Genomic DNA, 13,670 nt, shown 5'->3' with positions numbered 1-13,670 from the left:
TGTAGGGTGGAGGGGATTGCAGCCTGGGAGGCCAGAGCACACTCAACGTGTGTGAGGCAATGAGCTCACTACTACCCGAGCGGACATGGACAACGCCAAGTATCACTTCTTGTCCCAGCTCTCCCCTGACTCACTGAATGAGCTACAACAACTTGCCTGTGTATTTATTAGGACATATGCTAGTGTGGGTTCTCAATTTCCCCATTCCTATAGTGAGATTCCATGGGGATTCAGTAGAGCTAACACCAAAATGTATTTTAAGTTTTTCATGGACCCTGCACAAGCACAGTGCTTGTTTGCACCATAGCTTTAAAGCCTCTCCAAAAATGTAGCGAAAACTCCTCAGCCCAGGGTAGACAAAGGCTGGCTTCAGTTTCATTATGGAATCTCTTGAAAAGGCTAATGGGCCAATACCCCTTTGAAAACCAGAATCCAAAATAACTCTTTACCCACTCCTGAACTGCACCGAAGCCTCGCTGAGATGGGAGACCCCAGTCTGCTCAGATTACACACTCTAGTGTGGACCTGAAGTCCCTCAGGGCCTTAGAACTCCTCTGTAACCCCTTGGAGTTAGGCAGTGCATAAGGATTTTTGAAAGTCTTAATGTTCGCCAATGTGTATATATAGTGTATAAAATGCACATAGAGTCAATCAGACACCATCTGCCCAATACTACAGGCAATTAAGCGTCGTGATTAAGCAGGCCTTCCAGGTTTGAATCCTGGCTTTGCCAATTATTCACCATGGCACCTTGGGCAAGCTCTGTTCTTCAATTCCTCATCTGTAAAATGACAATAATAATCGTGCCTACTCCTTAAATGAGAATGAAATGAGAGAACACACGTAAAGCACTAAGAGCAGTGTCTGGCAAATAAGGACCCAAGAAATATTAGCTATTATTACTACTACTATCCTATTGGGCTATGCCCACTTGGCCAAACCTGGATCCCCATCCTTTGGGCCTATAAATCCAATTAATGCAAAAGGCAACCTCAGAGAGTGCATCAATGTCTCCTGCATCCCTAGAATGTTCTAGACCTCCCATATAGCAAACCATATATATCCTATCCCCTCCCATGGACAATTAATTGATGGCCCGAGGTCTTCTTGCCTGCAAGCCTTGCTTTCTCACCTGATTTCACCCACATCAAAAAGGTTCTCCTGTAGGAAGTCGTGAGAGCAGACATTAGGAGACCAGGCCTCCACATGTCAGCAGTCAATGGGTTCCATACTTCCCTTACTTCTAACAACCAAGTTCAGCTCAAGTCAAGAAACAGAGGGCAGCTCTTCCTCTTCCTTTTCTGAAAAAATCCAGTCTAATGGCTTTAGAGCCATTAGTTATGGCAGAGAAAGGTAGGTGTCTACACCAGCTGGAGTGGGGGGAGCCAGAAGGGTCTGGAGGGGAGTATCAGAGCCCAAGCAGGGTGAGGAAGGCACCCACACAGAGGCAGGAAGGCGTGATGCAGCACATCAGAGCCCAAGTGGGGCTGTGGAGGGCATCCACATGTGGGGGGGTGCAGTGTCATGTGGGGAGTCATGGCCAGGGTAAAAGAAGCACCCAAGAGAGGGAAAGGGCAGTGGCAACAATGGGAGATTAGTTACACTCAGAGGGACCGATCAAAAAAGAGGATATATTAAGGGTAATGCAAACCAGGTTTCTCACGGTTAGAGGATGGAATTAAAATATGGAAAGGGAAAAAAACCTGTGGTGTCGGATTAGAATTGGAGGTAACAGTATGAACTCATGGTTTCTGATATATGTAATATATAAAAATAAAGCTAGATGTAAATGTATTATATATTGTAAATGTGAGCATGATATACATATACACAGATACATATACACACATGCAGATATTTATTCTAGCCCTGTCTACTGAAGGGTCAGGGAGCTGCAATGCTCCAACAACAATGAGCACATCTAGCACCCAGCTGCCTTCTAAATAACATTCTCCACTGAAAGAACCAGAGCTCTTCGGAGAAACGGCTGATTCCAGGGCTGTGGGAGGGGAAGTACAAGATGAGCCTGGAACATCTTTTTGTGCCAAAAAGCAAGGAAATGCTCAAAGAATGATGGGAACATATCAAAAGGATGCAGAAGCCAGCTTGAAGGGGCTCCCTCTTGGCAAATAAATAATGATATTAATGGATTATAATGCACTGAATAAAAAAAGAAACCATGAGTCCATAAAGATATAAATAAATAAAATTAAAGTTTGATAAGGGATAGTCATATAGTTTCAAAGTATCTCCCTACAGAATGCTTATTAATTATAACAGGGAGTCAGTTTACAATGGAGAAGCCTGGCAGATAACACCTTAACAAGTGATCAAAATGAACATCATCAAAAATAGGATAAATCAAAATCATGCACCACATGACAGGATGCAATGAGAAGAACAAGGCTACATTTCTGTGCTATTCCTGTTGAAGACGCATACCCTGAATTTAATCATGAGAAAACATCAGACAAACCCTAACTGAGAGTCTACACAATAACCAGCCTGTAATCTTCAAAAGTATCAAGGTCATGAACATCAAGGAACGTTTACAGAGGAAAGTCTAAAGGAGATTAAAGAGACTTGATAACTAAATACAATGCATGATTCTGAACTGGATCATTTTGCTACAAAGAACATTACTGAGACAATTGGCAAAACTTGAATGGGGTTTGAGGATTAGATGGAGGTAACGTATCAATGTTAATTTCCTGGTTTTGATGGTTGTATTGTGGTTAGGTAGGAAAATGTGCTTGCATGTAGGAAATATGCACAAACTATTCAGGATGATGGAGCATTAAGTTGGCAACTTAACTCTCAAATGGTTCCAGAAAAAAGTTCTTTGTATTGCACTTCCACCTTTTATGTAACTTTGGCCTATTTCAAACTTTTTAAAAATTATTTTTTAAAATTCATATGCAACGTGGATTTTAAACAGAAACACAGGACAGTACGTGAGGGCGCGATCTCCCCATACTGCCCGCAGAAGGCAGACTGCATGCTCTCCTCGGGCAGGGAGGCTGGCAAAAGCCAGCCCTCACAGCATTGATTCTCCATCATAAATACCCCTATTCAGTGCCCCCTCACTGGGCACTCCTGCCACCATTAGAGCCTTCTCCAGAAACAACCCTGCACCCCCTGCAGAGGCATCCTACCCACCCTTGTACCCTGTAGCATCTTAGGGATTTCCCTTTTCTATCAATGTCTTTATACTTTAGTCACAAGTTTGCATAATATATAACTTATTATCAACTGGGACTTTGAGTATCTAGTTGAGGGGCAGAACTCAAAAGAAACTGTCTATGATTCTGTGTATTTCTGCACATGATCTTTCATCAGACACCAAGGTTTACACACATTTATTCTCAGACATAACCTTTTCCTTCTCCTAGCAAATTAAAGGTAATAAGTAACCTATGGTAAGGAGGAAAATGAATGATTCTCTCCTCAAAATAAAGGAACCAGCCCCCCCATGGGGACAGGGGAGGGGTAAACAGGGACTGCCACAGGGCCAGCCCGATCTGGAGAAACAGGCCTGCGCCACAGCCCCTGGAGGATGGTCTCTGTGCAGAGTATTTACACAACAGACACCAATGGCTCCTCTGCAGCCATTACTGTCGGTCAGGTAAATAACGCATGTGCCAAAACACACATTTAATGAGGGAAATAATATGCCTTTATAAAAAGCTTCAATCTGTATTTACCTGAGAGACCAGAGAAGCACCAAATCACCAGATTAGTGGAACCACAGAGGAGTCATTCTGGTGTCCTGGGTAAATAGATATTTTATAGCCTTCCATTACTGGAGGGGGGAGGGGAGGGCAAAGGGACAGGGCCATCCTTTAATATCCACATACACAGGCCAGGGGAGCCTGGGGGATGGGAAAGAAGAGAAACCCATGATGAAATATGGGGTCTACTCCCACCCCATCTCCCCAACCATATATACTTGGAATCTCTGGGGAGAGCAAGGGTTTGTACCATCTCTGGATTCAATCCATTCCATTTAAAGCCAGACTGGGAGGCAACGGTACATTCTAAAGAAACTCCAAGGCACCAGACACAGGTTGCGAGTCCAGCTGACTAGAAGCACTGGGACAGCCACAGCTTCCCCAGTTCTCAGTCCTGGGGCAAGTCCCTGTCCCAATCTGACCCACCATATCACAGGTGCTCAGGCACCTGAGTTACAGAGGCATTAACAGAGAACACTAATACCTGTCTGGAACTCACCCAGTCACATGCTCTGTTAGGCAGCTAAAAACAGCCTGGGAAAAATATAAACTGCATGCCTTCAAAAGTCATAATCTTCAATCTAATGAATGCATCCTTACTGCCAGAGCACTTTCTGTGAAAATCACAGACTGTCAAAGGTGAAAGAAAACCTAAGAGGAGACACAGTCCAGCTAGCCAGGGAAAATGAGCCCCAGAAAGGCAAAAGAACTGCCCAAGGCTCATGCAGCAAGTACGAGTAAGAACAAAACGCAGGGCTCCCCACCCCCAGACCAGGGCCTCAGGCCACTGCCCCAACATAAGGAGCAAGCCTCACCACCCGTCCCCCAGGCTTCTCTGCAGTCTCACAGTGGAGGCCAGGGGCCTGAGGGCTCAGTCTAGTCTGCTGAAGGCTAGAGGTCAAGACAGAACAAAGCTTGACATGCCCTGGAACCTCTACACAACTTCCTCAGGGCCCTTTAATGGAAGCAGGAAGCCTATAAAGCTGGGTGTTCACCTCAACAAAACACCTCCTCTCTACAACCTCACTCCCTTGGTCTGTAGGCTTCAGCTGCTTCTGCTCCAAGGCAGGGCTAGGAAGAGCTTGTCCAACATCAGAAGCAGCTGCTAAACCCAAACAACCAGCAAAGCTAAAGTCACTGAAGACCTTCAGGAACACCAAATTCTGATGGCAACATCACAGGCCACAGGAAGCTCGCTGTCCCCTTCAATTAGCCTGTCTCAGCAGCTCAAGGCAGCACATAAAAAGAAGTGACTATGATTTGCCCGCTGTTTGCTAACCCATCTGCCCCACCCAGTAGCTTGGGCAAACTCCATTGAAGGGCCAAAGCTGGCAAACATCGCTTTGCAATGTCCTGCAAGTCAGCTGTGAGGTGGCAAGTCTTGTGTGAGTTACACAAGACGGGGCAAAGGCTTGTTTCCCAAGACACTATAAATAGGATAGAAATGGAGGGAGGGCAGGGTACAGTACTCTCATCACTTTAAGTACCTCCCACGCTGGTAGACACCATCTGGCCCCAGAGGAGAGGTACCCAGAACCTCCTATACCCCTGCTTCCAAGAAGGAACTGGTATAGAAACAAGGAGTCATACAGCCTAGTTGTTAAAACACTGATATTAGACAAGTTGAGGTTCGAATCCTGACTCCACTACATATTCTTGGTAATAATAGTTATAATAATACTACCTATCTCTTTGGGGGTTCAATTCAACCATACAATGTATATAAAGCACTTTGCACAATAGTAAGTGCTCAATAAAAGGGAGCTATTATTAGCACATGAGAAAGAGGAAACACCATTTTCTGAAAATCTACTATAAACCAGGCACTGTATTAGTGATTTACATATTTCATCTCACTTAATCCACACGAGAAAACTAAGGCTCAGAGGCACTCAGCTCTTCGGGACCCTGTTCTTCTCTCCCATGTTTGAGGGCCCATGTTTCCCCACTTGATGATTCTCCCAGCAGCCAGGAGGCTAATGGTACATATCAACTTCAGTTTTCTTTTGAGCTAAGGGGTGACTTTAACCAAAAGTAACTCGACCACAAGCAATAAGTCTGTCCAAATCATCCAAATTTGTTTTCATAATGAATTTTTTACATTTTAACAAGAAAAACTAATTGCAGCCCTGGGTACAAAAAGGAGAAACAGGAAGGGGTACTTTGGATTAAAACAACTACAGCACAAGGAAGTTAAAGCCTCTCCTTAAACACAATCCCAAATGAGCAGATCTTCCCATCTCATAGAGCAGAAAAACAGGCAGGAGGCCAGATGACAATCAGCTCTTGCTCAGGTCCCCAGATGTGATGTTTCCTTTTACAAATCTGTGCCTTGGCAAACGCTACTCTCTCTGTTTTGGAACGTACTTCCATTCTCACCAGGCAAATTATTGCTTCTTCTTGAAAATCCAGCTCAAATCACCCCTTTTTAGTAGCTTTCTCTGACACTCCATCATAAAGTTAATTGCTTAAGTGTGATCCAGTAGCACAGTTTATTCCTATTTCATAACTTTTATCTATGTTGTAAGATTTTAGTTATCTGTTTCTCCTCCCACCGGTAATTTTCAGGGAGTTAGGTGAGGAGGTTGGAAGATAGCAGGCGTGCATGTGTGTGTGCGCGCGTGCACATAAGTGTGTAAAAAAGCATACCTGACATGACAATTTCTTGGACTTGTTTTTTTGTCAGACTCTTTAATGCATTTTAAAATTTCAAGTAGCCTTAAAGAAAAGCCTTAGTTTTTTTCGTCTAAATAATCCAAGAGTGTAAAAATTCCGAGAAATACTGAGCTAGACATGGATCTTTAAGGCCAAGGACCACGTTTTATTCATTTCTGTATTCCCAGCACCCAGCACAGGGCCAGGCACAATGTGAGTAAAGGTTTGCTGAGTTAATTAATATGCCCAAAGTCATGATGTTCATTGCTCTGCAATCAGAACATGTTAGAACAGAGCAGGGCCTAAGCACCAAACAAAGCTTCTTTTCTTTCTTTCTCTTTCTTTCGCTATCCTTCTTCCTAGTCCACCCCATTCTGTCCTTCCCAGTTGAAAAGAGAGAGAGAAAGAAGAGCACGTACTGCCTTGGTGCTGGAATACTATTAAAAGGATTAATTTAGGGACCGGTGTTTGGACTGTCACATCCAATCACTACCCACAGATCTACAGCTTCCCAAATCAAGCTCATGCAAAGAAGAATCAATTGCAAGGACACAGAGGGTCTGAACAGGCATACTAATGGCCTCCTGAGGTGCCAGCGGCCAGCTCTGACACTCCCATAAATTATCCGCCTTTTGATTTTACCTGTAGCTGTGGGGCACAAGGCACAATTCTGAACATATCAAAGCAATCTCTCGTAACCCAAGGCTCCCCCAAGAATGTCCCCAAAGGAGGACAGGCTAAAAACAATGACCCAAAGGGAATCTGCTTCCCCACAGGCCTGTTCCTAGCAGTCATCAATTAAAACCCAACAGGACCAAGTGGACACAGAGGGACCCAGATCAAGCCTAGCAGACCTGGACAAGGCATGCATCAGACTGCAGTTCTGCAATGACTACGCACCTCTCACTCAAAGAAGAGAAGTCACAGCAATAAACTAACACAATTTCACCTGGAGGTAAATCTGCACTAGCTCTGACAGTACTTCACAGCGTGACCTCGGGCAACACACTTAACCTTCCTGGGCCTCAGTTTCCTCACATGGGTAGCAGGGACAATAATGCTGACCACCATACCCACTTCCCAGAGTGGTGGTGAAAAGTAATAAAAAATATTCAAGAGGCACTTTACAAAGATACAGGGCCACAGGGTGGCAACACTAACGAATGAGCCCAACGGACCAGGAGAAATGACTGGTCACACTTTGGTGAATTCCTTTCGGGTAGCTGCTCACTCAAATCGCTTCACTGATGGTGTTGGGGCTAAGGTCCACCCTGAAGAAAGTTCTGGGATTCTGAATGGGACTCCTGCTGTCTGAAAATTGTCCATTACGAAAGGTGGTGCCTTGCTTCAGTTGTAACTTCCTCCTGTCTGCTGGCTGCCTCCACCAGAGGCTATTATTTCTACCATATGGCCACAATGATAATTGTGAGAACCCAAAACATACTAAGCCAAAGGCCAACTCACCCAATTGCTGTCTGCTTTTTAAAAAATTATTAATTGTGTAAAATTAGTATTATTAACAAAAGTTAAAGACACTGTGCTAAGAACTTTACATACATTATCTCATTAAACCCTTTAACCAACCTCATTAAGTTCCATTATCTCCATTTTTTTTGTGTGTGTGAGAGGAAGATCAGCCCTGAGCTAACATCCTTGCTAATCCTCCTCTTTTTGCTGAGGAAGACCGGCTCTGAGCTAACATCTATTGCCAATCCTCCTCCTTTGTTTTTCTCCCCCAAAGCCCCAGTAGATAGTTGTATGTCATAGTTGCACATCCTTCTAGTTGCTGTATGTGGGACGCGGCCTCAGCATGGCCAGAGAAGCGGTGCGTCGGTGCGCGACCGGGATTCGAACCCGGGCCGCCAGTAGCGGAGTGCTCGCACTTAACCGCTAAGCCACCAGCTGGCCCCCATTATCTCCATTTTAGACAGGAAAGCTAAACTCAGAGAAGTCAGTCACTTGCCCAAGGTCACATAAACACTGTTATCAGAAACCTACAGGCTTCCCTGCAGCAATGCAAGTACACTGGGGCTTGTAGGAGGAGGAAGACAATTCATCAGACACTCAACAAATACCTTATTTGGTCCCTGTGCTTGACACTTACCATCATACCTGAACTAGGAAACGTTCCCAAAACCAGAAAAACGTCATCAGTTTGCTACAAGCAAGGAAAGGAGAGACTGAGTAGGACATATATAGAATGAGGACAATTCCCTGGAAAGCTTAGGAAAATGGGTCCTTCTCTGTGTGTGTATAGTTCAAGAAGTTCAAAGCAACTGACATTTAGCTATGAGCCCCAAGACCAAGATCCCCACCAGGACTCCATTTATTCCCTACTTCTTTCAACAGAAAAGAGTTCCCAAAACTTTTTCATTCATTCTACACCAACTTTCCCTTCCTACATCTTTTCTAGTCTGTGAAATAGGAGCTGGTATCACCAACAAATTCTTTGGTAGACATCCTTTAAGCTCCAGATACCCAGGAAATTAGTAAAGAGAACCAATATACACATATATGCACAGACTCAGTTATACTCAATTTTTAAGTGTCAAAATGCTGCCTCAAAGGGAGAAATATAAAATGCTACCCATGTAACTCCCACAGCCTCTTGACTGTTCTCTGCCTCCAGTATTGTCCCCATTCAACCCATTCTTAACACTGAAATCAGAGCAAACTTTCTTAAAATACAAATCTAGTTATCAGTCCATTGCTTAAAACCTTTTAATGGCTTCTTACTGCTCTTATGATAGTCTGATCCACAGGCTGGCAAACTATAGTCCACAGGCCAAATCCAGCTACTACCCGTTTTCATAAAGTTTGACTGGAACACAGCCATGCTCATTCGTTTTCGTGCTATGGCTGCTTTCATGCTGAAACAGCAGAGTTGAGTAGTTGGATAGTTGTGACAGAGACTCACAAGGCCTAAATATTTAGTATCCGGTCCTTTACAGAAAAAGTTTGCTAACCTAGTCCAATTTTCTTTCCACCCACCATCTAATCCTAAGAGCTCATAAAGCCCCGGCCTCTGCTTACCTTTCTTGCTTCATTTCTCACCATATTCTCCTGTCCCCTGCCCTCTGAGTACTCTGTTTCAATCACTGAACTTGCGTTTCTCAAACTCAACAAAGCTCTGACCTTCACACTTGGTCCCTTATGTCTTCATCTAATTCTAGATGAGGAGGTTACTTCCTCTGAGAAGACTTCCCTCAGCCCACCAGTCTGGGTTGGAGACCCTTCTGTGTACTCCCAAAGCACCTATACTTACCTTAATATAGCATTCTCAGAGTGTATCATAACTGCTTCTCTACTATCTGTCTTTCCCACGAATTTGTAAACTCCTTGGTGTCAGGGACAGCAGCTATCTTGTTCACACAATCCCAGTGCCTAGCAAAGTGCCTGGCTTCTAGTTATTGAACAAACAGCCTCTAAGATCCTGGATATCAATCACCAGAGTCCACCTTTTTAGCCAACCTCCATCCTTGTAAAATGGAGATAGGCTGGGATTTACCATCCACCCAAAGGTGACCCACAACCCAAATTAAACCAAAATCCCAAAGGCCTTGGTCAAATGCATTATCAAGAGTCAAATGATTGTGTTCCTATTGTCTTAAAATGTGTATTTCTCAGGATAAAGGGCTATTCCAGGTCTATTCAAGCTTCCTTAACCTAAAGTAGGTGCTCATGCAATGCCCACAAAGAAATCATGACAGTACTTGAGAGCTGGGATCCCCCACCTCCAACTCTCATCATTTTATAGACTTTGGGTAAGTTTCAGTAGTTCTTGAGCGTATAGTGTCTTATCAGAAAAAGCTACAGAAAAGTACAATCTGCACCGGCCCCCACCGCCCACCTTCCAAGCCCAAATACTCATAAGGAAGAAGTCAAGCCAAACTTGACCATGCAACAAGAATTCTCACCTCTCCTTACTTCGAAGATACCAAGACTGGCAGCTGGGGATGCTGAAGGTTCTGTGAGAGCTGGAAAGCCCCAATGCTGTGGATAAATACATATCTCTGCAAAAAGTCTATTTCATTATAAAGGATCAAATCCCCAGGGGGGCTGTTGTTTGAAACAATTTAAGGACCACACTGTACTTCAAACTCCTAAACTCAAACTACTTTGGGATAACAGCTATCTATGTGGAAGGACAGTGCCCGTACAGAGCTTTCAGAAGTTACTAATACTATATATTTTTCAAATAATGAATTTCATGTTCTCTAGTAGCATATGTTTCTTCCTAACGAGGCTTATCTCCTAGAAACATTAAATATTTACAATATCTGAGCTTGGATTAAAAAAGATGACCATGAAGTAGTGGCTCTCTGGATAATCCCAGAACCCTAGTCAACACTGGTAGAGCTGACAATATTCAGAACTCAGGAACTGAGGCCAGGCTTTGGGGAGGGGTTGGTTGCCACAAACCCACAGGCCATACTGCAAATGGCCACACAGACCAGGAAACACTTGCAGGATACTTCTAGGTCTGCTTCAAGTTCTAAGAAAGTCAAGGTAACCAAACACCAAGTCAAATCATCAATGGACACCTATCATATTTATCACTTAATTCAGATCTGCCAAAGGACTAGAAGTTGCAGAGGTGCCCTTGTAAGCTAGCAATGCCCTTTGCACAAAGAAAGGCCTAGGTTTGGCCTACCACTCTACACGTTTAAGACTTTATTCTACTCAGATCCCCTGGGAAAATGACACTCACCAACTTACCCCACCACAAAGAAAACACTTTTCAAAATGAAAGGAAATAAAAGCACTTTTATTCAGAAATTTCAAGTTGGAAGGAGAGCTCTCAGCCAAGCTGTGACCTAGCTAGCCGATTATTTACATGATCTTTGGGCAGGAATTGTTAATGAGCTTTTAATTTGGAGTGCTTAAGTTGCCAAAGTGCTCTGAGCTCCAGTGAAGCACCACAGAATCCATAAAGGAAACCTTATCAATCACTTCCCGGCAGCTCCCTTCCCCCCACCTCTCTGATGAAAGGCAGCCAAGTGGGTTTCTAACCAAGAGCACAGACACACACATTAGTGGAGTCACACTCCAACTCCCTGTTTATAAATTGGCTTTTAAATGGTAGAGGATTCAGGTATAATATACTTAAGCTCCAGGCACGAACCCACTAAAACAAGGCATACTGTGTATGATAAAGTCAGAATAAAGCAGAATTTGATGAAGCCAATTTCTGGCAGAAACTCTACGATCAAAAATCATTCAGCCAATCACAACCTACTATAGTTCAAACAGTGTATAGTCTTGAGCCAATGGGATTCGTGGTTTTTTGTCCTTCAGCTGGGAGACTGATAAAATGTCTGACAAGAGCTAATACCATAGGAAGTGGACAGAGACCTATAGAAGAGGCAATGACGGGCACTATCAGTTTGCAAAATCCAGCCCTAAGGAGAATCCAAACCCCCAATGAGGGGCCACATTCAGCATCTTCCAAGTCAGCAAGGAGCAGTTATATTTTGCAAGAACTCGCAGTCAAGCCCCAATCCAAGCTCACGCCTTTTTGTTTTAAGAAAACACCTGTTGCTGGAACATTTGCAGGAAAAGCAAACAGAAAGCTAGTCAGGTTAGGCCCCCCTATTCACTCCTTCCACCGTCACTACTACCACCGCTACAGATCTACAAAGAGGTAAACTGCTAACCTTGTGTGTAGGTGTGTGTGTTGGGGAAAGGGGAAAGGGGATGGTCTATCTATCTCCTTGCTGAGTTTCTATCCTCTCTGGTCAAACCTCGCTTCCCGTTCCCTAGTAATCCCTGGTAAGAAGTCTGCACCCTTAATCACCTCACCCGGTCTGTCTTGCAAAGCCCTGCCCCACTCCCCGTCCTCCAGAACGTTCCTCAGTAAATCATGCATCCAGGGTGAGCACATGGGCCACCCCAGGCTGCACAAACTGTGCGCGCCGCGACCCTCACCCGGCATGCATTAACCAGGGCCCAATGTGGGGGGCCTCTCCGCCATCACCCACCCCGGGGTGCTGCACCCAACTCGGGCCCATCCAAGTCCAGGGGAGAGTAAGGGGAGGGGCAGGGGGCCAGGAGACCAGCCCTCCTTCCCAGGGCCGCCCCCGCCCCCCGTCAGCGGCGGGAGAGGCTGTCGCCATGGCAACGCCCCCTCCTCGGGGCCAGCGCGGCAGGCTCCCTCCAGGTGCAGGCCCGACGTTTCCCTCGGCCTCAGCAGGCGCTCAGAGCAGTTTACGGCGGCGGGTGCGGCCCGCGCCGACTGCGGCGTCAGCCAGGCAGAGGCAGGGCCAGCTCCGCCCGGTCCCCACCGCCCGTTCCCGGCCGCCTCAACAGCGGCAGCCAGCACCACGAGTCCACAACACACCGACTCACCTCCGCGCACTCTGACCCCGGCCGACGCGACGGACGGGCGGGCGCGCTGGCCAACCGCTGAGCCAGCCGCCGGCACCTTGAACCAATGGGCTGCAGGGGGCGGGGCTTCTTCTCCCCAAATGCTCGCTCTCCCGCCGACATGCGCGCTAAGGTGCATCAAGATGGTGGCTTCCCGCGGCTGGCCTTATGGGACTTGTAGTTTTGAGGTTGCACATACTCAGAAGAGAGTGAAGGTGGGGCTCACTTCTGAGCTGGGAAAGAAATTTTTAAGAAAATATAAGCTTTCTAAGTCCTAGAGCGACCCAGGTTTTCCCACCTCCCAATATACTCAAAAGGTGAGTGTAGGCTCTTAAGGTGATATATTTAGATATCAGGATTCGTTCATTCAGCAAGTCATTATTATCATCTGCTGGCTGAGGTGTGCCTAGGGGAGACCTGAGAGGAGGGGGATTTTAGGCTAAGAAAATGCTTTTCTTCTGAAGGGCCTTCCTAGGGAAGAGGGAACTTGTTCAGGTCGGCTTCAGAGGGAACTTCAGGGTTAAAAGGATTGGCTGGCCTCAGCTGTGGGGAGTTCCACAGTCAGTTTCTTAGTCAGCTGGAGAGAACTCTGGGCGAAGTCAGAGATGTGTTGCTTCATCTTGGTTATAGCCTTCTGGGAAGTCATGGATACCAGGTTCTGAGCTGAGGAGCCCCAGCCTTGGCCAAGCCAGTGATGGCTTTGACAACCTTCCCATCAACCCGGAACCGTCTTCTGGGCCTAGCTTCGGTCACCAAGCCCTCTGTCTGCCATCTGCATATTTTCACTTAAGAAAATGATGTCATTTCTAGACCCTACCACCTCTGTCAAATCTGACCATAACATAATGGTTCCCGCCTGAGCTAGGAATGCCGGGTAATCCCCATATCAGGGAATGCCTGCCTTAATCCCACATAATG

The 13,670-nt window shown here is 45.6% G+C and overlaps 1 protein-coding gene across 6 annotated transcripts in view; it reads right to left on the bottom strand.

Moving 5' to 3' along the window:
* The window catches only part of ERI3 (ERI1 exoribonuclease family member 3), a 127,210-nt gene extending 114,528 nt beyond the window's left edge, over window positions 1-12,682 (bottom strand). For 3 of the 6 annotated variants that reach the window (XM_014796439.2, XM_087446070.1, XM_087446072.1), the window contains exons 1-2: window positions 12,368-12,679; window positions 10,304-10,379 (exon numbers count right to left, since the gene is read on the bottom strand). In XM_014796439.2, the coding sequence (XP_014651925.1) occupies window positions 10,304-10,379; window positions 12,368-12,502 (211 nt within the window). In that variant the 5' untranslated portion in view covers window positions 12,503-12,679. Of the gene's footprint in view, window positions 1-10,303; window positions 10,380-12,367 lie in introns of all 6 variants that reach the window. The other 3 variants (XM_087446071.1, XM_014796437.2, XM_004441997.3) reach the window with 3 other exon arrangements.
* Between the last annotated feature and the right edge of the window lie 988 nt (window positions 12,683-13,670).

This window comes from Ceratotherium simum, chromosome 22, assembly GCF_057802395.1.
Source record: "Ceratotherium simum simum isolate JZ-2026a chromosome 22, ASM5780239v1, whole genome shotgun sequence".
In the NCBI taxonomy this organism is placed as follows: Eukaryota; Metazoa; Chordata; class Mammalia; order Perissodactyla; family Rhinocerotidae; genus Ceratotherium; species Ceratotherium simum.
Note: the sequence above shows the minus strand (reverse complement) of the source record. Positions and strands in the feature narration are given on the sequence as shown.